General features: G+C 37.6%; 3 protein-coding genes and 1 long non-coding RNA gene across 10 annotated transcripts; 1 reads left to right on the top strand and 3 right to left on the bottom strand.

Annotated features, from left to right (window-relative positions):
* The first annotated feature begins 924 nt into the window (after positions 1 to 924).
* LOC135642039 (uncharacterized) lies at positions 925 to 3,465 on the top strand. Of its 4 annotated transcripts, none has more exons than XM_065157814.1 (5): positions 925 to 1,086; positions 1,167 to 1,221; positions 1,392 to 2,549; positions 2,637 to 2,753; positions 2,826 to 3,465. In XM_065157814.1, the coding sequence occupies exons 1-4, from the start codon at positions 925 to 927 to the stop codon at positions 2,738 to 2,740; spliced, it is 1,479 nt and encodes a 492-aa protein (XP_065013886.1). In that variant the 3' UTR covers positions 2,741 to 2,753; positions 2,826 to 3,465. The 4 variants fall into 4 exon arrangements, with proteins under 4 accessions (XP_065013886.1, XP_065013887.1, XP_065013884.1 ...); XM_065157815.1 differs by having other exon boundaries at positions 2,637 to 2,742; XM_065157812.1 differs by having other exon boundaries at positions 1,392 to 2,753; positions 2,826 to 3,464.
* On the bottom strand, positions 1,081 to 1,821 carry LOC135642040 (uncharacterized). The gene is made up of 3 exons (XR_010497859.1): positions 1,670 to 1,821; positions 1,451 to 1,564; positions 1,081 to 1,283 (listed from the first exon to the last, which is right to left on the bottom strand). It is a non-coding gene; the product is annotated as an uncharacterized LOC135642040 (long non-coding RNA).
* Positions 3,466 to 4,328: 863 nt separating the features above from the next.
* Positions 4,329 to 13,690, bottom strand: LOC103990693 (cytoplasmic tRNA 2-thiolation protein 1). 3 transcript variants are annotated; one of them, XM_009409921.3, is made up of 10 exons: positions 13,438 to 13,690; positions 12,428 to 12,542; positions 10,059 to 10,201; positions 8,703 to 8,822; positions 6,600 to 6,712; positions 6,421 to 6,513; positions 6,291 to 6,331; positions 5,623 to 5,689; positions 5,392 to 5,503; positions 4,329 to 4,692 (listed from the first exon to the last, which is right to left on the bottom strand). In XM_009409921.3, exons 1-10 carry the CDS (start codon positions 13,543 to 13,545, stop codon positions 4,516 to 4,518), a joined length of 1,089 nt encoding a protein of 362 aa, XP_009408196.2. In that variant the 5' UTR covers positions 13,546 to 13,690; the 3' UTR covers positions 4,329 to 4,515. The 3 variants fall into 3 exon arrangements, with proteins under 3 accessions (XP_009408196.2, XP_009408197.2, XP_065013888.1); XM_009409922.3 differs by having other exon boundaries at positions 12,428 to 12,534; positions 13,438 to 13,587; XM_065157816.1 differs by lacking the exon at positions 12,428 to 12,542 and having other exon boundaries at positions 13,438 to 13,579.
* A 1,495-nt stretch (positions 13,691 to 15,185) lies between these two features.
* On the bottom strand, positions 15,186 to 19,073 carry LOC135642747 (uncharacterized). Of its 2 annotated transcripts, none has more exons than XM_065159145.1 (3): positions 18,918 to 19,073; positions 18,354 to 18,587; positions 15,186 to 15,629 (listed from the first exon to the last, which is right to left on the bottom strand). In XM_065159145.1, the coding sequence occupies exons 2-3, from the start codon at positions 18,537 to 18,539 to the stop codon at positions 15,450 to 15,452; spliced, it is 366 nt and encodes a 121-aa protein (XP_065015217.1). In that variant the 5' UTR covers positions 18,540 to 18,587; positions 18,918 to 19,073; the 3' UTR covers positions 15,186 to 15,449. The 2 variants fall into 2 exon arrangements, with proteins under 2 accessions (XP_065015217.1, XP_065015218.1); XM_065159146.1 differs by having other exon boundaries at positions 18,869 to 19,003.
* Positions 19,074 to 23,305: the final 4,232 nt, after the last annotated feature.

Raw genomic sequence — 23,305 nt, forward strand, 5'->3', positions numbered from 1 at the left:
CCAAAATTTTCCGTCTCTAGTTTTCTTTCACTAGTAATTTTTATAGAAATTTAAAAGTTCTGAGACGTGAAGAGGCGTGCTGGTCGAATACCATAAGCAAACTGTCCTGTTGCGTGCCCTTAAATTTTCCTGCATGGGTAAATCCTGTGGTTGGTCCGACCGACCGACCAAAGGCAGTTACGACGACGATGGCAACCGTATATTGGAGCACCTGAGGTCGGTCTTTCTCCGATCGACGGCGAGTATTCTTGGCAGGGGACATACTTCTCCCACGTGGCCGGTTTGATCAGCTTATGGCGTTCTCAACAAGCTGGAGCTCATGTTGTCCTTCCTTTAACGACAAGCTTTCTTTCTCCTACTCGGACTGCATTCTACTGCCAATGTTGTCCTTCCTTTAACGACAAGCTTTCTTTCTCCTACTCGGACTGCATTCTACTGCCAGACTTAAAACTTGCAATCGACCAACTCAAGAAGGACAGGACAAAGTTATGTAGAATGTTGGATTTCGAATGCCTCGTAACACTCCAAGCACCTTTTCCGGATTTTATTCTCCCTACTTTCTCTCCTTTTACTGTGAAATTGCTTTTCCTTCCTTCCTTCCTTCCGCCAGACGCCATCATTCATCATCTGCAGCTTTAATGCGCTCAGAAACACCGCATCTCAATCGGCTTGCTGACCCAACTAATTTCCAACGAAACAAGCAACCAAGAGATGCTGTAATGGAAGTCGGTGTTGAAGCAGACAAAAAAGCCCAGAGACTTGCTCCCTTTACCCTTTTCCTTTTTCTTTTCCCTTTAATCCCTTTTATCCTTGGTTATATGCTCCGTTACCCTCGCAACTCCTACCAGTAGCCACCTTTCTTCATGCAGAGGAAGGAGATACTTTGAACTGCTGCATCTGTGTTCCGCTCCGGCATTTGGATTCATGGCTGCGACGGTGCCGCCGGTGGCGCATGTGTACTTTGGGAAGCCCATGCTGCCGGATGTGTCGAGGGTGCTTGCTTGCCTCTACGAGAAGGATATCGCCTTCGAGCTGGTGGACATGTATGAAGGCCACCGCATGCCTGCAGACATCCTCAAACTCCAGGTACTTTGCACCTCCCATGTCTTATTTTCCATTCGATATCAGACGGGTGCATCTCTCCAAATGTTGATTCCCTTGAGCAGGCCACCATGAGAGCTCCTGTCCCAGCCTTCAAAGACACAGACACATTCTTACTAGGTACGTAATTTCTTCATCCTCCCAGCACAAGTTTGTCCATTCCTCACAAGATAGTCTTAAGCCTGAGATGCATGAACAACAATAGTAAATGAGTAAGGCCACACTTGTAGGTTCGTTTTCCTCACAAGATAGTCTTTGACATGTTCCTTTTCCTGTTCCCTGGAAGTCAGAATCCAGAGCCATATGTCGCTATGTGTCAGAGAAGTATGCAGAGCATGGAAACAAGTACCTTCTCGGGAGGGATCTACTCGACAGGGGATCCATCGAGCAATGGCTGAAGACAGAGGAGCAGAGCTTCAACCCTCCGAGCTGGGCATTAGTCTTCCACTTAGCGTTCGCCCCCCTGACAAATGGCAATGAACTGGATCAATCACTGGTCACCGAGAGCGAGAAGATGCTGGGTAATGTCCTGGATGTGTATGAGCATAGGCTGAGAGAGAGCAAGTACCTTGCGGGCGATGAATTCACTCTGGCAGACCTGTCTCACCTCCCAAACACTCATTACCTTGTCAACTCTAGGCAGTGGAACCACCTGTTTAATTCGAGGAAGAACATCCAGAGGTGGTGGGAGAAGATCTCGAACAGGCCTTCGTGGACAAAGGTCGTGGAAATGCTGAATGAGGTTGAAACTCCAAAGTCATCTGCTGCTGAAGAAGTTGCCACGGCTCGAGAGGCCAAAATTAGTCATCTTTCTCAAACTCCTGCAGCAGCTACAGCTTCTCAGACAAGTCCTCAATCAACTCCAGTTGTTCCTCAATCGACTCCTGAGGTCAAGACTAGTCCTCAGACAGCAGCTACAGCTTCTCAGGCAAGTCCTCAATCAACTCCAGTTGTTCCTCGATCGACTCCTGAGGTCAAGACTAGTCCTCAGACAGCAGCTACAGCTTCCCAGGCAAGTCCTCAATCAACTCCAGTTGTTCCTCGATCGACTCCTGAGGTCAAGACTAGTCCTCAGACAGCAGCTACAGCTTCTCAGGCCAGTCCTCAATCAACTCCAGTTGTTCCTCAATCGACTCCTGAGGTCAAGACTAGTCCTCAGACAGCAGCTACAGTTTCCCAGGCAAGTCCTCAATCAACTCCAGTTGTTCCTCAATCGACCCCTGAGGTCAAGACTAGTCCTCAGACAGCAGCTACAGCTTCTCAGACTTCTCCCCGGACTGCTGCGCCAGAACCAAGTAGCAAGCCATCACTTGAACAGAAATCATCCAAATCATCTGCTGACAAACCAGATTCAGCTATTGACCAACAGAGCTCACCAAAAGGTCCAACATCCAATCTAATCTCTCAATCAGAACCTGCTACACAGCCAACACCTCAATCACAACAAGGTGATTCATCAACTGCTAAACCAACATCTGTTACCACTCAGTCAAACCAAAAAACAGATACTCCTATTGATAACTCTGCCCCCGCAGGGACTTCAGAGCCCAAAGCAACCAGCCAGCCAGATTCAACTGCTTCATCGACTGCATCAGACAAACCTAATTCCCAGCCATCTGGTGATAAACCAGCATCCTAAAAGTACTCTAGTGGTAATATAAATGAAAAAACAGAGTCTACACCTCAATCTAGTGTTTGCTAAGTGAATCCATATCACCCTGTAGCTCATCAGTCTCGAAGATCCAAGTGGAAGAGCTCCTGGTCAGATGATTTCCAGCAACATGCAGATCCAAGCACTACAACGAAATCTTTTTCCTGCACGCAGTCTCCTGCAGATCCTGCCAAGATAACGAAAGTAATCGCTTACTTGACTCCATCTTTTTGTCAAGACTTGCTTTTAGAGCTTCTCTTCCTGGAGTGATTTATTGTGGACAATCGAGAACTTCTATCTGTTCTTCTGGTTTTCTTGTTGAACAATTGAAGATATTTGTTTAGTCACAAGAAGCTATAGCTTTACAACCACACCAAAAAAAATGATTCAACAAGACCAAAACAGATATTATAATCCTGCTCAAAAGATGTTGAAACCCATAAAAGTCAAGCCACTCTTGCAAATTAAGATCCAGAATAACAATGAGAGTGTCAAGCACATGAAACAACCCTCAGATTCCTAACAATGCTTTAAAGTTTAAACATTAAGACTACAATGTCAAGACTCCCAGGCAAAATAATAATTAAAGGTGGTTCAATCATTCTAAATAAGAAAAAGCAAACGTTCAATTTTAGATTTCCTGGTGATGTTGATTCTGTGCAATCCGTATCAGACATGCTTATTAAAAGAAAAAAGAACTGCAGGTGTGCTAATCTCAAACACTAGTAGGTGAAAAAATGCATACTGTGGTCAGGTTCAACCAAGACAACTTGCTACTTTCTTCTGCAAATACTGTTAAGTACTCAACAGAATAATGAAGGACCGAACCATTTCTTGTCACACACTCAACAAGACAAACAGCATAGTGGTACAGTAAAGAAACAAAATGCTTAACAAAGTTGGGATTTTGATAATGCACAATAATGGCTGCATGTCCTTGCTTGGCATAAAAAAATTTTAGAGTAGGAAGAAAAACTTACGCCCTAAGAAAAGGTAGGCAGACTTGCCAAGCATTCATGTGGGTTCGATTTCATCATCTAAGATTCTTTCTTATGAGACACAAGGAATATTGATAAAACTTGCCAAAAATTACAACAATTGACAGAAAATGGTTTTGATGAAAAAGAAACCCATAGGAGTATAGAGTCTCTAGTTTTGCAGATTAAAACTGTCACAGAATCAACAAACCAGTGGTCTATGCAACTGAATCTATCAGCAAAATGAAAAGACTGAATTTTCATAATGGAACAAAATTACCTTTCACTGAGTGCTGTTCCACGAGCAACAAACCTGCTATTGTTCTTTCTATCCATCCTCATCAAGCTATTTGTCTAACCATCATCTTCGGGCTCTGATAGGCGATCGTCTTATACATGACTGAGATTTACATAGCCACCTTCTCCACAAAATTGCATCCAAATAACAGGATTAAATGTGCTGCAGTAACATGGAACCAATCCAAAACTAGCAGACGATGAGAGGTGAAGCTTTTCCTCTGCCGCCGCCAAAGAGAGGCCTGTAAGAAGGTTTTACACACCAGACGCAAGCTAATCTATACAAATATCAGCCATCATGATAGAAAAGAAAAAATAGTTTTCTTTTTTTTGACAACTGCACTTGTACAACTGAAAACATTTGTAATATTTGTGGTTTGTACCCTCTAAAAGAAAGAAAATAAAAACCACAAGTTTCACGGAACATTGTCTGAATTCCCGGTCGACATAGCTCTAACGTTAGCTTGAACATCAATCTGTAACAGGTACTCAGAAGTCAAGGGTTCCGCATTGTTTGCTGTCTATACTAGATCCAGTCCTTTCTGAACGTAAATTTCTTTGTTCAACGCGCTTATTCAGACCATTGGTGCCTCTTGCTCTTCCAATACCAAGTTTTGGTAGCCCTCGATTCAATCCCTCCAGCAAAAGGCATGCTTTACACAACTTCTGTAGTTCAGATTGGAAAATCATCAGAATATTGTCGATAATGTAGACATCTGAAAATAAATTTCACAAGCATAATGAACTGAAGATAAAGGATGGGAGACCAAGCCATCATAGAAATAATATTGATTGAAACATCACTAATTTCTGATAATTTTCATTTCTTAATCAATGACTGGACTAATATGTTGTTCATCAAAAAAGACAAGTATCACACTACCAAGCATGGGAAAAGGTGTCAGTCGCCACAATTTCCTTGATCAACATATATTAATATGGAGTTACACATAATAGGCTAGTTAAGTGGAACACGTATGTTCAAGAAAGATGTCAACTAGATCATAGTTCATAAGCAAAACCTCCATCCACTTGTCTGTCATATTGATCATAAATATCATGCATGAAAAAGTGGCAAAATTGTCTTCACCAGTTGGCAATTTACAAGGGCTTTGTATGGGTTGCTAACTGATAAATCCTGATCAGTGGGGGAGTTAATATAGAAACCACTCTATTACCATCCTGTTAACATCGAATTACAAGTGCAGTTAACATTGACGATCCTGCCAATCATGCTATGACCATAGTCACCATACCAAGTTCCTATTCAGTGATATAAAGGATGTAGTGACTAGGGAAGATCTGATAGGTAGAAAAGGAAAAGAAAACTTCTGTGCAATGAGAGAAGAATGATTCTTATAATACCTGGCTAGAAATATAACCACAACGCTCACATGTTCCTTGCTCTGGCATCTTGGTTGATGTCGCTGTTCTAAAATTCTCACCTGATCTAATGATGTCTAAAATAGCTCTTGGTCTACACATAGATATTTAGATTAGAAGTGCAATGTACAAAGAAAATCTAAAAATTTTAAAGATAGACAATTTTGCCAAAAGATTTTGTCACTGTGAAGTTCAAATAGGCAAAGGGTTTACCTCATTCTTTCCAAATCTTTAATAAATTCACGAGCAAACCCACGATAAGCATTGGGTGAATATATGCCTGCGTTACCAGTAATAATTCTTGATGAGATGAAATGGAAGCAAAGTATTGAAGTATAATGCACAAAAGTACAACAAATCCACAGTAATAAAAGTTTAGGCCATTCAATAGGCTACAAATCTCTGCGAAACAAGGTAAATTTTTTCTACAACTTAAAAGCTTTATCAACTATAAATACACAAGTTGAGAAAAAGGAATCATACACCAAAGTGCCACTAACATCATGTCCTTCTGGAGATGCAATATCCGTATGCCCATATTTATGTTCTTCATGGTAATTTAATTGGTCATTATCATAAAACAGTCAACACATAAGGATATTAGATCAAAGGGCTCAAAGCATGTGCTAATCCAGTGTTAGTCACAGTCAACACCAGTCAACACTATTAAGGCAAGATATTAGATCAACCATGAACCATCACCCATTTTCGCTGGCATAATGTGTCACCCATGTACAAATTTGAAAGTGATTGGCACGTTATTACTTAAACCCACTTGATAAATCATCATCAAGTATGATTGGCATCCTACACTTAAAAGGGATAAAAAGATAATGAGCTGTATAAGTAGAAATAAGAGACATAAGAGTATGAAGTATTACATTCAGTGGAGAAATAATCCAGCTTCTTGAAATATGCATACGTAATACTTTGTTAAGGTTTGGTAGTTAGACTAGCATAGAAGAATAGGTAATAACACCATGGATAATCAGAATTCAGTGGCAAGGATATATAACAATCTCTTTCTCATATGTGTACTTGAAAGGCTTGCATCTTGGAATAGGTCCATCTTCACCAGTAGTTATAAAAGTACACCTACTCAACCTAAAAGATCAAATGTGCAAAATTGCGGTCATTCTTAACATAAAGACAACTATGAACTTGATATCAAAAATTGGAAAGCACATTACCTTGCAATGTCACCCCGTAAAATATTCAGTAGAACAGTCTCCGCAATATCATCTGCATTATGCCCAGTAACAAGCTTATCTGCTTTCAGTAACGCAGCACCTCGATCTAGAGCCTGAGGAGACCAAGAACATGCTAATTATGAATGACCTCAAGACGAACTCGATCTAAGGTATATAAGGAGCATTTGAAAGAGAAATGCCAAGAAAAGAATATGAAGAAATAAGCTGCATCACAGAATAAAATCTAGACACAATGACGAGTAGTATGCAACAAAATCCAAAATATCAAGCAAATAAAGCTAATTATCAGCCTCTTGTATGCTTTTTCCAATAATATTACCACTTGTAGCAGAGTCATTGGCATGAAACACTATTCTTTTTCTTCAGTATGAGATGTTGTCCTATCAGCACATTAAGTATCATCCAGACTCCAAAAGTTCATATATGAAAAGTTTAAATTCTAAATGTCTGATGCCAGTTGGTAAGTATCCGAAAAGCTGTTTGAGTCAGATATGATTGCATCACAAGCATATAATTTGCATACATGATACAAATTGTGTATTCCTCATCCTCTGCTAGAGCTTTTCAGCTATGTAGGAACCTCAGACAAGGTTCCTAATTTCCTCTAGACAGTGCATTTATTGGTTCAGGCGAGCACCAGGACATGGACCGTCTTTTTTTGGCAGGCCAATCTGGTTTATTTCTCACATGCTACCTCATCCTTTTTTGGCGAGCACCAGGACATGCTACCTCATCCATCTCTCTCTCTCTCTCTTTCTCTCTCACATCTCTCTCATGACACCCGCCTCCATCACGATGCCTGCCACCACAGCTGGCCTGCTGCTTCTGTTGCTTGTCTCCACCTGCTCAGATACTCCTTGACACTGCAGCGCACTGGCACACCATGTGTCGTTATGCCAGTACGAACTGGCCAACGACTGATATAGGTCTGGTACCTTAGATCCGAAACCATGACCTCAGATTTCCTCATTTATTACATAAGCTCTGAATGCCATATCTTGGAAGATTTCATGACGAGCCATGCTTAATGATGGACGGACAGATCTCTTTTACTCTTTTATAGGTTAGCGCCAGGTTCAAAGAAAAGCACACACATTTTTATATGATAACTCCAGTTGTTAGAAGATATTCATATAGGTTAAAGCTTTGTTGTATTGACCCTTCAGTTTACTCAGTGCAATTATGTCAAATAAGAAGATGTGGACGCTGATGATGACACTAGAGGAAGCAACCTTTAGAAGAACTTTTGGAATTAAAAAGAATTGCATTTGGCCAAAACCAATAAGAACCATTGTATCATTGTCACAAGGGGTAAGGCTTGTTGGATGGCATATCCACCTTCTAAGATAATACCATATGTAGCATACACAAACTCATCCTCAGCACAGTTCTCAAGTATGACAATCTTGCACCAATGTATTAAACTTCTTTGCTAACAGCCTATAAGAAGCTTGAACCATTATGTGGTGAATGGACTTCCTGCACTGGCCAGCATGCACCAAGCCTATGGGGGCCAGCACTAGGTAAGATAAAATTTGGACAACCATCATGCTCACGAATATATTAAGCAGGTGAGAGCATGACTAACATGGATATGATAAGATCTTTGTGCTAGCCAAAGTAGATCTTTGGTGATATAAACAAACACAGAAGAGAATGAACCTATTCAATCAATAATCCTTAATTATGTTAACATTTTTTCATGGTCATCTTATTGTAATAACTGGAAAAAGTTGTTAATTATGTTGATCTGAAATGCGCATAAATGTTTATTCACTAAGTTACAAGCACCTTTCCACCTCTAATATTTTGAGATTCATTAACAACAAAGGACTAGGAATAAGGATAACAGCAACCAAGAACAAATTGTTGATTTGTATAGAGAAATTATTTCTCACGGCATCTTTTTAAATAATTCGTATGTTTGTCATTGAAATTAGATATTATAACTTTCAACATTGTTTTTTTTTTTTCAGACTCTAAAATAGCTGCAAATGTATAATTATATATGCACTTATAAAGCTTAACAAGCAAAAATAATGTTACGAGAGAAGTCATTCCACTGGAGGAAACTTAAGATACCTGACGGCGAAATACTCCACAAAAGGTACAATTGTTTTTCAGGCCTATTGTCTTCACTATCTCATCCATTGTCCAACCATACAAATCCTTGTAAGAAACCACCTTCAGTGGCAACCCATACTACAAAATATTTGTAAAGCCAGACATATATGAGTCTCTGATACAGAAATGAAAGATGAAACTTAATTGAAGATAAGAGTGTGCCTTAAATATTACGAGATGCAAAAGTAAGGATCAGAAAAAAAAAGAACAATCGGAAATATTACTAACAGATAATGTCAAAAGAATAATATAGTTTATCAGCCTAAGAGCCTTAGTGAAATGTAGTTCATGGTATATTCAATAATCAAAATGCAGGCATGCTAAGAAGTATGTACTACTTTTGAGGGTAAAAAGGTATATACATCTTCAAACATTTAAGTGTTCAAACTAATATATTTTGCCACACCAAGCCAACATGTGGTGGAACATACATACAGTATCTGGTCTAATGCCCTAAAGAAGGGTAGAGATACCTGTTCAATGATTAAATTCCAGGTGGCTGACACTTTTGTATACCACCAGCACCATGCTACCATTATACAAACAGCAGTATCTAGTTCAATGCATAAATTCAGAGCACAGAACTGTGCACATACATGGCATGGCATAACAGATGAATTATGCAGCATTACATATATCATAAACCAAATTATAATTTGCTATTAGCATACAGCCTCATATGTTAGCATTCACATTTTATCATACTTCTGAGTTCTAATGTATACCTGAAGAAATAATTATTGGTTATTACGTGAAGTTCAAATGAGACGCACGCTTTCTTTTACAAAGTAACAGAAAACAATAGTTCAAGTATATTAGTCAACCAACAGATAACTGTGAAATTGAAGTATTGAAAAAATAGTAACTTCAAAGATTACTTGCAAAAGCAAATTCAAGGGAACAAGCATCTACAAGAATCTGAACCTTGAACCACACATTTTGTGCCATGACTCGTCCATGTGGGTGTATTAGCACCATACATACATACATACATACACACACACATACATACATACATACATACACACACACATACATACATACATACATATATATATATATATATATATATATATATATATGCAGTTATGCACTCCAAATTTACAAACTGTTTAAAAATATTAACTTCTTTATCATGCAGTGGTTCCAAGTACAGGACATAAAGCACAAGTAGGCCTCACAAACAACAAAACTATTATTAATAAGATCTTAATAGAAGCACAAAAGCATGCACAATATCAACATGGAATAAAAATATTCAATATGTGATGAAAAATAAATAATAAAACATCTGAGTCATATGTACAAACATACCTCGATTTCATTTCTTTTAACAGTTTCAAGTGAGTCATCCCTGTAACCCGTAATGCCTTCATCAACAGATAAAAGGAAAAGATCTAAGCCATAGTTGTGCCGACGATTCAATTCTGACATAACATATGCAAGAACAGTTGAATCTGCACAGAGAAAATAAATATCATATTCATGTATGAGATAGTTCTTGGAAAAAAAAAGTCATATTTATGCGTGAGATAGTTCTTAGTGGAAGGCAACATGGGACTTGAGCTGAGATGAATAATGACAAAATACACATTGGAATTTTCATGTATAAACACACTTCCAGCAAACAAATTTAGAAAATATCAATGTCTCTTGGCAGTGTGCAGCTGCCCCTACCTGACCAGTGTACCAGTCATAACATATGCATCTAAGTGTCAGCCACTAGGACAATTGCCACACCAATCAAGCAGTTTGTATATGGTGGGGAAAAAAAACTTGTTTGTTGCAGCAACAAAGCACTTCTGCTATAAAAAAAAGTTTCCTATTGATGAAAAATGTGGAGCAACTTTACTGGGTGAAATTCCAAATCCAATCCAACAGAAGTCAAAAAATGGGATGCAGGAACTCCTTCCATTAAGCAAGAAAACACCAAATGAAAAAGTTGATCATCAAAAGGGAAGGAAGCAACCAACGAGGTGTAAAAGTGGTTGCTTGTTTGGAATGCTCTTCCAACTTTCTTTCCACAACGGATCTTGTTTCGGTTCGAAATCTCAAACAACAAGTCTCTTTAACAGACTGGTCGTCCTAGGACAATCCAAGACTCCTTCCATCAAGCAAGAAAACACCAAATGAAAGAGTTGATCATCAAAAGGGAAGGAAGCAACTAATGAGGTGTACAAGTGGTTGCTTCCATGGAATGTTCCTACAACTTTCTTTCCACAAAGGATCTTGTTTCAGTTTGAAATCTCAAACAACAAGTCTCCTTACCAGACTGGTGGTCCTCCTAGAACAATCCAAGTTTTTTCTGATCATAGCTATGTTTATATTTTCACTTTAGTTCTGTATTCTTGCATTCTTATCATCAGAACATTTTTTCCATCAATTTAGGCATCAAACATTCACAAGTGCATTCAATAAACAAATTATTCAAGAAGTAATAATTTTAGGTGAGGAATGGATATGTAAGGTTAAATTTTTGTTTCATTATAAATGGAGACCTGGAAGTAGAGAACTACAAGCTGAAGTTGGTAACCTGCTGTTGTCTACCACCCAAAAGTGTTGCTAAATTTAGAGGCTTGACATCAAAAGGCAAAAGTTCCTCAAATTTGATGTGTAACAAACTGATTTCATTAAACCAACAAAAAGTTATTGGTTAAATTGTACAAAGCAAATCCAGCTAAAACTTTGGACATACCTAGCCTTGTCAACTTCTCGAAGTTCTCTAGCAATGACTTGAAATGGAGATGGCTAGAAATAGCAATGACATGCAGAAGGGCCAGTCTAACTAGTGTACAACTGTACATAATAATTGTGACACTCCTTGAACTGATGCCTTAAAGGAGCTCAGAGGGAAAGAGCAACGGAAGTGGAATGCCAATGGCCAGCTGGATCTGATGCTAGGTAAGCTGGAGAATGAGATGCTGAAGGAAGATGAGGAACGTCCATAAAGCATATGGGTTCTGTAAAAAAGAGCTACAAAAGCCAAGTCAAAATCTTCTTTTAGTCATAATTTAACAGGTTTCCCAGATGGTATATCAAAGGATCTTTCAGCTTGTTGGTACCCAAAACGCATTAATCCATCCTTAAATGCAGATTCAGGCCTATGGCTACAGACTAGACTACGAGCCATGAATAGTCTAAATAAGAATTAAAATTTCATAGAATGACTTAAAACTGTTACGTATCAAACATTTGCAACTTTACATGTCTTCTGCATTCCTTATCTGCCTTCATCACTGATAAACTCAACTTATGCAGTTTCCAGTTTCAGGTCATCTCAATGAACAAAAATCAAAATGAAACTCAATTTTTTTCCAAACAGATGTTATTTTTGAACATGCAAAAGAAATAAAATCCATAACTGACAAATTCTCTCAGTTATCAAAAAACTTTACCTTTTAAAATGGAATATTGGCTAGGACCACTTTGAAGAATGTCTAAACAGTATCCAGTTGGTTTATATTAAGTATACATCATTAGTCTCGTCAATGCAATTTACAACAATCAAACTGTGATATGCGCTACTAGACAACAGAACAAGAGAGCAAAATTCAACTGGACACAAGGTGCCAATATGTTGAGAAAGAAGTTATTGTATACAGAGATGCATATTTTCCTTTAAAAGAATAAAAAAAGAAAATGAAACATCACATGAATGATTTATGCAGAAACTTATCGTTCACCTTTCCCTCCAGAAGCTGCAACCGCAACACGCTCACCAGGTTTAAACAGATTGTTGTCCATGATAACATTATGTATCTCATCCTCAAAAACGCTGTAGAAGCATTCCCTACAGATCTAGAAAAGTATAAATTGAATCTTCATTGAGCTTGAAGTAGTTTCTCATAGAAACTAACATATGCCAAAGCAAAGGCCGATATGCTTTTTGGTAAGTTGGTTTTTTTTTAGTGGGGGTTGTTCCTCTTCCTCTCACAGAACCCATAATGTGAGTTGACCCTCTTTAGCTTGCAGATTATATAATATCATTTTTTTGGATATGCCCAACTCATCCTAAGTAATTTCAGCCTAACCTTATTTATTTCTACTATCGACTACTCTTTTTTTTTTTTTTCCTGCCCTTACTCATAACACCAAATTTCAACATAAACATCCACACTTCGGCCGCACTATGTAAATTACATCAGTTGTATTATGCGCAATCATTCATCTTAATTCTCAACATACGATCTGATATCGATCAGGTGTTATTTTTTTATTTTTTTAGGTGATACCAGATGATATGGTGACCAATAGTTCGTCAAAATCGGTACTTATATCAACATCCCACACAGCAACTAAAACAACGTCCCATATATGATAACCTTCTAAGCGTCCAAATCTTAATTCATAAAGTTGATCTGATGTCATCTGTTTTCTTTCCTTTTCATGTAAGTGGAACTCGGTGGTCACAAAATACACCAGATGTACCTCTACAGTTCACATCTCGGCACTGGTTTTACAAGCTTTTCTTTTCTTTTTTGTTCAGAAGTTCTTGCTGATACTTCTCAATTACCCATTTCGAGTACACGATCATTCCTTATCGTAAAGAAAGGGCAACGCAGTGCCCAAGACTCCTGCCGTATGGTCGATATATAGCCACTATCTAATTTCACCGAAACTAAATTTCATCTTCTATTACACTGATGAGTCGATGGATGTCAACGAAAAAAACAGGCATGGGAAAGGGTAGTACCTGCTCTAGGGTTTTGGGACGCTTCAGCGCGGCCTTCCTCTGGTTACAAGTGGAGCACACGCGCCCCGTCGCTCTCCTCGGCTTCGCGGTCGCGCCGCCTTCCTCCATGCGGATCGATCGCAAGGCAATTGGAGGAGGTGAGCAAATTGGGGAGAGAGGAGCGCCCGGCACGGCCTGGAACGCGACGAGAAGAGTTCGCACTCCCACGAAGCGGTGTTGCGGAGCCAAACTCTGGCTTGTCGGGAAGAGTGATTTAACCTACATCGAGGTGTCGAGTGCCAACATCTCACTTTATTATTTTTTTATTTATTATTTTATTTATCTCACTTTATTTATTATTATTTTTATTTATTATTTTATTTATCTCACTTATAAATAAATAAATAAATAAAATAATAAAAATTAAGTCGAGTGCCAACATCTAAATAAATAATAATAATTTATTTATTTACTTATGAGGGTGAGTCTTTGTATAATAGTTAACGAAAGTCTCATACTCTCTTTAGATCTCGTATTGATAGGATCCTCATGTATTAGGTATGTCCCATCTATTTATATCTATTTATAAGTTTATAATTTTTACTTTGAATTAAAATGACAAGAGTCTCCCCTTTTTATTTATTTATCTACTTATAAGTTTGTAATATTTACTTTCAATTGAATTCTTCGCCAATTCTACTAATTAATGTGGCTTGGATGCACCAATAATAATAAATGAATTATTATCGTTTTTTAAGATATTAAATTTATCATTTTTATTTTTTGGAAATTATATGATAGGAAGAAATTTCTTTTGAAACAATGAATATGGCAGTTTAAGAAACATTGTAAAAGGGGTTTCTTAATTTTTTATTATTTAGAATAAACATTGTAAAAGGGCCATATATTTTCTAAGAGAAACAAGGACAAGTCATTGATCATAAAAAAACAAGGACAAGAAACATTCCTTTAAACTCTAATGTCTTTGAAACCTGAATAGATGAATGATGATTCTAAGGAGCATTTTCCCAACTTGTTTCTATAGGGTGGAGTCATGATTTTAGATATAGGAAGCTTAGCCAAAGAGGAAATGAAATGCCCATAGTGGGGTGGGTGCCAAGTTATTGAGAAATTAGTGTTGAAGGTGCTCAATATTGGTACCTTAGATACTCAAGTTAGTTGATCAACATAATGTATTTATGATTTCATACTAATGTGACAAATATCGTTAATCTATTTTGATATGTTTAGGATCAAGCTCCTTGTGTTTATGAAACTAGCTTAGCTGGATTTCACATATTGAGTCTTAATTGATAACAAAAATTCATCAAGAAAGAAATATGAATGACATTTTATATAAAAAAAAGTATTAAATTTTCTTAGTCCATAATATGATTCAATGATTACTAAAATTTTTATTTTAGTCAAATATTATAATAATATCGTTTTAGTAAAAAGTAATTGTATTAATATAATTATATAATCTTTGTGAAATATATTCAAGATGAACTTCTAGTCACCCAACCCTTGAAACAAGAACACCCTCATCCAACCCACAACAGCCACCTCTAAACATCTGTACAATCAATATATGGAATGGCTTCTGAAAGAAAAAAGAAAAAAAACAATTACAGAATCTTTTGAAAAAAAGAAAATCAGTTGTAACGAATGATATAAGAAATGAAGAATCTAAAAACAGAAATGCACATCAGATATAAAATATAAAAGAGAGGAAGAAAAAAATGAAAGAAAAAAATCTCATATCGAAGTTGTTAAACAACAATTGATGCACCTATTTGATTTATTTTGAGACTTGATCAACGGTCACATTGCTCATGAGCAAGATGGTTTTACAGCTCTAATGATGAATGCCAGTGGCACAAGGTTGATTGCACAATGTGTCTTTCATATTGAATCTAGTGGTTTTAATTCTTGACTTATAAGATGGACAAGATTACCAAAGATATACTCAGTTCTACTCTTGAGAACACAAGTACAAGAGGTTCAGATACACAAAATGGAAGAGAAGATTCTCATGCAACAATGGATGAACTATCCTTTTTGGGGCCTTTGTTTCCTGGAAATGCATTGCTTGAAATGTCCACAAGTGCCTTGAAGCTATATGGCTCATGCATCGACAGCTCCGACAGCACTTTCCTGTTCAGTTGGATATTCTCCTTCATCAACCCATGCATAAAATTACCATAATTCACCTGGAAAACACAAACAAAGCACGCTGAATCAGAGGTGAAGTAGCCAGAATTGGAAATTCGATACAAAAGTACCATGGATCTAACCATGCAACTTAAGTTGGTCAGTGATACAGATCAAAACCAAGGAGTCAAATAAGTACCACATGCTTTTTATTTTAAAATACAGGGTGATATTTGTTTATAACTGTTACAAAAATGACAAAATCCATAGTTCAAATGTTCAGATGAATTCGTCATGATCCTCCCTTGCAAAAGAAACACCTACAATATAATTTCTACAACAATGCTTTACAATTACATTCACAGATAAGAATACCATGTATTTTGAAATATGGATTGTATTTTAACATGATTATCTCAATATTGAAAGTCCAATTGTGAGTAACAATACCAAAATAAGTCAAAAAAATAGTTAGAAGTAAGAACACATGTATTTGGTTATATAGTTACAACTTTAATAACCTGGATGGAGCATAAGTTAGCGAAGCAAATAACAGCATTCATAGAGATCAAGCAATTCTCTCATGCTCTTGAATCAAGTAGTTCTTGGCAAGGTACAGTTTCCACTTTCAAATATTATCCCTTCCTCCTTCCCCTCCTATTCCTCTTTTTCTTATTGAACAAGGAAAAAAAAAGGCTAGGCGTATGCAAACTACTCGACTATAAATTTTACAGACAATGTATTTTGTATATTTCAGGATTCATTGCATTTAGCAAACATCCATTGCTATTGATGAACTTTGGATCTGGGACCAGGTTTAGAGATTTGGACAATTTGGGCCGAAGTAGATGATCTGTTAAAATTCAGAGGTTCTTGGACGGGACAAGACTCCAAGTCAAAGACAACATGTTCAAGTCAGTTTGGGGTGTGTTGACCAGCTTTAATGGCATACATGTTTAAAAAAAACCGAAGGATAAGGTCTAACTCCTTCTGGCTTTCTTACCAAGCAGGAGGAGGTAAGCATATGCATCCTCTCCCCAAGTGTGACTACTCAATCTCTACTAAAATGTAATAAGAACAGTTGAACGAGGTAAGCATATGCATCCTCTCCCCATGTGTGACTGATCAATCTCTACTAAAATGTAATAAGAACAGTTCAGCTGAAAAAGAAGCGGACATCACCTTCTAAACTGAGAAGAGATTAGCCACATGCTTATCTTCTTTTCATCTAACCCCTCTAGTCTCTTATTCTCAATACTACTGTTCTCCTTTAAACCCCTATTAACTACTACGGCTATCCCATCCTCTACCTATATCCTTGCTACCTGCCCTTGATATGAAGCTAATTATCCATCAGTAAAATCTATACAATCTGCCGAATCTTATTGTAATTTACACTTTCACTTGTTTGTACTCCTAGGTGCAAGAGTGTTCACTATTCACTTTTATAAAGTTTAAGAACTAGTATGCACAGATATGAAAATTGCAAGAGAAAATTATATGAAGCACCGTGTCTGTTAACCATTGAAGAACGTAAACACGATAGCTGTCTTTGTTTCATTTATTGCTAATACTCTTCTCCAACAATTGGATTCTGAGATCTGTGTGATATTAGACGAAAAAGGTGATATAAAGTCAATCTGTTTTTGATCTTACTCTATCCTCCATCACCAATCTACAGTGTGTAACAAGCACAATTGTAGTTGAGAATTGAGATAATATGATCAGAAACAGAGTTGTCACTAAGATCTGTGGCATTCATAATGTGTTGAAAAAGAAAAAAAAATGACGACACACTGGTTAACACCTTCTAAGACATGTGAGTATGGATAACCTAATAAGATGCACCCAAGCATAATAGCATGGGAAGCATACCTTGCCTATAGCATTGCGACTTGGGACTCCATCCTAATAATCAGACTGACAAGAAATAGTTTGGGGTTATAAATTGGATTGACTGGCTAGAGACTATAGAAAGAGTAGAAAAATGCCAAAATACTACTAGTTTTAGATGTGCTCAGACAGCAAATAAAATCCAACCAGATGTTCCCTCCTTGTCAACTCAAGCAACCTCATTCATATATAATGTTAATCATAAAAGTCATATGCTGCTGTACATTCTATCTGCTCAATAGGATTACATTCTGTCTACTCAATAGGATGCATATGAGAACTTTTTAATCAATCATTTATACCTAGGTGGGCCAGGTCAATGACACCATATCTTAACAAAAAAATCTATCACCAAACAGACAGAATTGAACATGAAGAGAAAAAGAAAGAGCTTTGACCTTATGTATCCTTGTCTCCAAAGTGCTGAGTTTATAATCTATCAAGATAATGTTAATTGGTGCATTTAGTTCGCACCATTTAGTTTTACCATTTTGAGCTCTCAATTTTTGTTCTTTTCCTGTTCTGATATCTTTTTTAATTTTGTCTTCCTTTTTTCCACCATATTTTTCCCATCTAAGAAATGAATACAACCTTATCATATCAATTAACCTTACAACTTGCTACCATCAACAATCTTTTTCTACTTCACAAGAGAAACTTGTTTTGGTGCCTGATGTAGTCAAAGCACAAAAAAACCAAAAAGGGAAAACTCTGAGCTTGCAAATCTGAGGTGCTAAAATTAAAATCAGAATTTTTCCTAGGCTGGTTCAACAATAATATGAGCATACAAATTTAAAATTGCATGAATCTGGATCATTTTTCTTATTTAAAACTGAGGGCAATCACCTCTACTGATATATCTAATAAGAAGCAATGGTAACTAAACATACCCCGTGCAACCGAGCGCCTGCATTGATGCGCTCGATCCAGAGAGACCGCATATCTCTCTTTTTGTTGCGGCGATCTCTGTAGGAGTACTGCAGCGCCTTCTCCACCCTCTCCCGAGCTATCCTGATGCAGTTCTTCGCCCTCCCCCTGAATCCCTTTGCCAGCTTAAAAATCTTATCTTTGTTCATCGTGCCCCTTCCTACTACTATACTTCTGCTATCAACCTCCTCCCAGTTCTGAAACCAACAAACGATCACAAATCACTTCCTCCGTCCCACTCCATTATAGGTTAACAGTCACTAATTCTTCCATAATAATAAGTAGAAATAAATAAATCATGCAATGATCAACAAAAAAACCCATTTCCCAAAAACCCCCAAGAAAAAAAAGAAATAAAATGACAAATACTTCAACATAGAATTAGAGTTGAAGATAAATTCTCTGGAAAAGAGGAACGTCGATCAGTCTATTATTGTTGTAAACGATGAAGGCGAAGAAGAAGGAGAATATCATAGACATCAAAGATCCTATTTTGACGATGAATGGAGGAGCTTAAAAGCACGGACGACGAAGTGGCGCTCGACGGCGGCGGCGGCAAGGGTTGCGATTCGGAAAGAGTGAGAAACGGACAGTGGGGTTAGGGAAACGGTGTACGTGCTACTCGACCGTCATTAAGGTATCGATAACGGATCGGGATCAACATATTTGGATCCTCCGCAGAAGATCCATCATAACGAGACTATACTAAAGTCCGCAGACAGTCAAATCAACGCATGATGGTGATCTCAATCCGAATCCGCATGAACCGACCAAATTCGCGTCCCGGATCGCATGGGATTTGACCAATTTGATTGTTCTTTGACTACCTTGATTGATGTCTTGGCATGTAAACCCGACCCGTAAAGTAACGGGTAAAACAAATCGTCACTCATGGAATCGAGATCCGCTGTCACCGGTAGTCTAATAACGGGTATCGGTTCGTGGATGCGGACTCGGTTTACCACGGGCTTGCGGGTGAGTGGGAGAGAGCACAATGCGGACAACATGTGGTCGTCGGCACGTAGGAACGAAACGAATTGGTCAACACTTGGGTATCGCGAGGGAGTGCTGCAGAGACCGCCCGCCTTTTCGTGTCTTAAGCCGAGGAGACTGTTTCCTCCCTCCGATCCCCTCTCGTTCTCTCCTCTCTTACTACCCTTCCTCTTCCACGAGACGACGAGGAAGACGGACGAACAAACGTGGCTGAGGCAAACAAAAGAATCGATAGAAGAGATCGATCGATCCATCGGGAGGATTAGGCTGAAGCCCGCAGTCGAGCGGCACTAACTCCTAAAACAGCGATGAAAAACTTCCCCTCCTCGTCGTCGCCGTCGTTCGATTGATTGGCTCTCTCTCCCGTTTAAGTGGGATCATCCTGGTGGGAGAGATGGCAACACGATCGATTCTAGCGGAACAGCTGAAGGAGTATCAGATCCCGTTCAGGAGCGATTGGCCCACCGCCTCTTCCAGTTCCTCATACAGGTACTCCCGCAGCGCTAGGGTTACTAATCTATGTTCAAGCTTATTCTCGTTTTCTTCAATATATTAATCTGCTTGGTTATTCTGCTTCCTCCTCTTAGACACATTTGTAATTATTCGCATAATGTCGATCTGATTCTGTATGACCAATGTTGTTCCGCGAACTGTATCGTACGTATAGCTATGCTCTAGAGAAAAATACTTGATTTAGTTCTAGTTTTCACATTTTTAATATGGTGTGGGATGTTTAACCTCATGTGGCTTGTGCTTGGATTATTTTATTGATCTTGTACACGAATCTTTAGGATTGCTTCAATGGATTTTGTTTTAGTGCCTTCGCTTTCTTCCATATGGCATGTAGTGACCTGATGTCTCTCATCCTTTATCATCATTTGAGATCTCCTTGTTTTCCACCTGCAGTCAGATGCCATCTACATTTTTTTTCTTCTTTCTTTTTTAGCTTAAGTGTGGAATTGTTGTTTATGGGATTCATATGGTAGATTGAACAACACTACCAACTGAATCAAAGCTCAACAGGAGATTTAAACTCGTGTTTGCTTGTAATTTCATACTCTTTGAGCTCGAATAGAATCTTGATCAGGATCTAGTTAATATCTTTTTATTAGTCATAAATTTTAGTGTGTGGACTCTTCTTATTAACAAAAACTACTTTCTCTGTTTCCATGCATTGCATACTTGCATGTTTCTGATGCTTTGTTAAGTTCTTCTAGAAGCTAGAACTAGTGCTTTCCTGTGGTTTTGAGCTACATGTGGTGCAACGAGAATCACAACAAGAACATTTGATATCATGATGTGAAGACAAAGCAAACTGAACATAAAAAGCTGCAACACATACACAAAAGTATAATAATTTGGGAAGATGATAATCTTATGAAGAATGATAATCTATAGCCAAGTTCACAAGGCACAAATAAATGACACATGTCTAACTATTTCTAGATGAATTAGAGGCATCCGAGTGACATATAGCTTAATGTTTTCTTCTTGATTATCTCATGGGCCCTTGGAGATGCACTAAAACTTGACATGTGACTTAATATTTTTGTTTTGGTTTTCTCATGGGCTCCGGAAGATGAACTAAAACTTGCCAGTCAATTTAAACTAATATGGGCTAAATTTGGTATGCCAAGCCAATACCAATGCATAGCATTTATATGGTCTAAATTTAGTATTCCAAGCCATAAAACAAAATTGAAAGGCATTTATCATCCATCACAGGTATATTATGTAATATTGGTCTATCTCACTTGTTACCTTGACAATTTCACATTTCAGCATATCTCTACTTCCCTGGTATCAACCTATCTCACCTGAGTGGATAAAGTAAATTTGTTTCATGCGTGCAACCTGATCATGGTCAACATGCAAGTCATGTGGATAAAGACTTAAGGGACAATACTTTAAATGGTGATTCTTAGCCTAGTCAAACTACATTAGGAGGTTTTCATTCCAAGCACTGAAGAATTCTTTATGGACATTCATTTCTTTACCTGCATTGACAAATGTCCCTCCTAGTATCTTTCTTTAAACTCATATAATCAATTTAATTTGGCCACTAGAGTCTATTAAAGTAGTTTATTTTAAGCATGTTGAAACTGACAGTGATCATGAACCACCCTTTTCCTCATTTTGAGGCGATATATTGTCAATTGTCATCTTGAAGGAAGCTTTTTGTTTGTTTATATTATGAGGTTGCATTTCCATTCTGTTCTTGCTCAGGGATAGTTTTATTATAGATTTAATCATAGTTACACACTGTCTTCACTCAATGAGTGCATCCAGGATAAAGTATCATTGTACTGTAAGTGCTTTGGAAATCCTGAAATCTGATGTCAAAGTAGTGTACATACTGAACTTTCTTCTTTTTCTTAGGAATATTTGACTTGTTATTTTTTCCTATTATCATATATATGCAGGGTGGATGTGATATTTGCAGTATGGGAGATTTTGATGTTTGCTTGCCTTGTTTTCGCTGGCGTTTCTTTGTATTTTAGGTACATGAGGCTTGCTTTTCTCCTCATATGTGTTACAATAATTATTCTTGTTTGCATGAGAATAACTAACAAAGTGAGGCAAAATAGAAAAAGTACGCGAAGAATGCTCCTTCCTTTGTCAATGTAACTTGTAGGCAGTTAGCCTGTGGTTGGTCATCTTAAACTATGCAGAAGGATATTTTTCAACTACTTCTGCCAATGTTTTGTGCTGATATGTATCCATTTTCATGGAGATATTTTTTCTTTTTATGGTTCAGTTCAAAGATTTGACTTGAATCATTGAACTCAATGGAATGTATAAAAATGTTGTGCTGAGCTTTGGGTGTGTATAACTTTTGAGTGTAATTGCTAAGATCTATTTGAGTTTCAAATTACAATATATGATAGCTTTTCCATGACTTGCTCAAACAAAAGTGCTTAGAAGTTTTCAGACATTTAACTTGGATGACTGTGAAATGTAATCAATGTATGATACTGGGTCAGATCTTTGTTATCTCATGAAAATTTGCAAAGATATCATCATCTATTTATTTAACAAGAGTAACAAACTTAACTTTTGGATGATTAAACTTGACTTTTGGAGTAATATACATTGAAATGACCTTTATTAGCGATTAATGAGCTTCTTGGATTGACTATTGATGAAACTTGCCTCCTCTTCCATGTGATTTTCTTCCTTCCCAAGGCAGCCATCTTCCACCATTTCCTTGCCAATGCCATCTCCATGAGTCTTGCTCTGCTAATCATGGCATGCAGGTTGGCTATAGATGCTTTGGAGGAACAAGAACGACCATAATCAAGTATCTTGCTTAGTAGTGCTACCCTTCTACTTATAGGCTAGGAAAAAAAAAAACTCATAGAAGCCTGTAGATTTCTTGATTATGGTCCTAGCTTGACAATACCATGTGCTTACCAGATAATGAGAAAATTTCATGCTTGGGTTATGATATGATTTTTCTTTGTCGTGGTGGAGCATATTGAAGTGGTCAGCAATGGATTTTCCTTCTCAGAAATCCAACAACTAGATGACATCTCAGTGCGATCTATTTTCTAAATGTCGTATCTTGTAAATTCTGGAATGTAAATGATATTTGAATATTGGTAAGGACAACTAAGGTTTCTCTCATTCAATCTTTTTTGTGTCTCTTTTAAGTTGTTTTTTCATCGGTATTTAAATAGCAATAAATATGTAAGTATAATTGGTTCATTCTTGGTTCAATAGTCTTTGAAGGTCCACCTGCATGTGATTCTGTTACCTATACATTGCTTCATTTGCTTTGAAGTGCAAACAGACTTGAACATATGAAGGAGTCTGTCAATCTTTTGATGGTTAATGTTCTGAAGCTTACCACTTGCCCTCATGGCCCTGTTCCATATGTTTCTATGAAGTCCTACAGACCTATATGCCCATTAGTTATGGG

Source organism: Musa acuminata, chromosome BXJ3-7 (genome assembly GCF_036884655.1).
Source record: "Musa acuminata AAA Group cultivar baxijiao chromosome BXJ3-7, Cavendish_Baxijiao_AAA, whole genome shotgun sequence".
Lineage (NCBI taxonomy): Eukaryota > Viridiplantae > Streptophyta > Magnoliopsida > Zingiberales > Musaceae > Musa > Musa acuminata.

Bases quoted from the DNA above. Each gene is read 5' to 3' on its own strand.
- LOC135642039 (XM_065157812.1), top strand. From the start codon at position 925: ATGGCTGCGACGGTGCCGCCGGTGGCGCATGTGTACTTTGGGAAGCCC. The intron at 1,087-1,166 runs GTACTTTGCACC...TCCCTTGAGCAG, and splicing joins CAGACATCCTCAAACTCCAG to GCCACCATGAGAGCTCCTGT. The intron at 1,222-1,391 runs GTACGTAATTTC...CCTGGAAGTCAG, and splicing joins CACAGACACATTCTTACTAG to AATCCAGAGCCATATGTCGC.
- LOC103990693 (XM_009409921.3), bottom strand. From the start codon at position 13,545: ATGGAGGAAGGCGGCGCGACCGCGAAGCCGAGGAGAGCGACGGGGCGC. The intron at 10,202-12,427 runs GTGAACGATAAG...TTCTCTGTGCAG, and splicing joins TGCAGCTTCTGGAGGGAAAG to ATTCAACTGTTCTTGCATAT. The intron at 8,823-10,058 runs GTATGTTTGTAC...AATATTTTGTAG, and splicing joins TTAAAAGAAATGAAATCGAG to TATGGGTTGCCACTGAAGGT.
- LOC135642747 (XM_065159145.1), bottom strand. From the start codon at position 18,539: ATGAACAAAGATAAGATTTTTAAGCTGGCAAAGGGATTCAGGGGGAGG. The intron at 15,630-18,353 runs GTATGTTTAGTT...TGTGTTTTCCAG, and splicing joins CAGGCGCTCGGTTGCACGGG to GTGAATTATGGTAATTTTAT.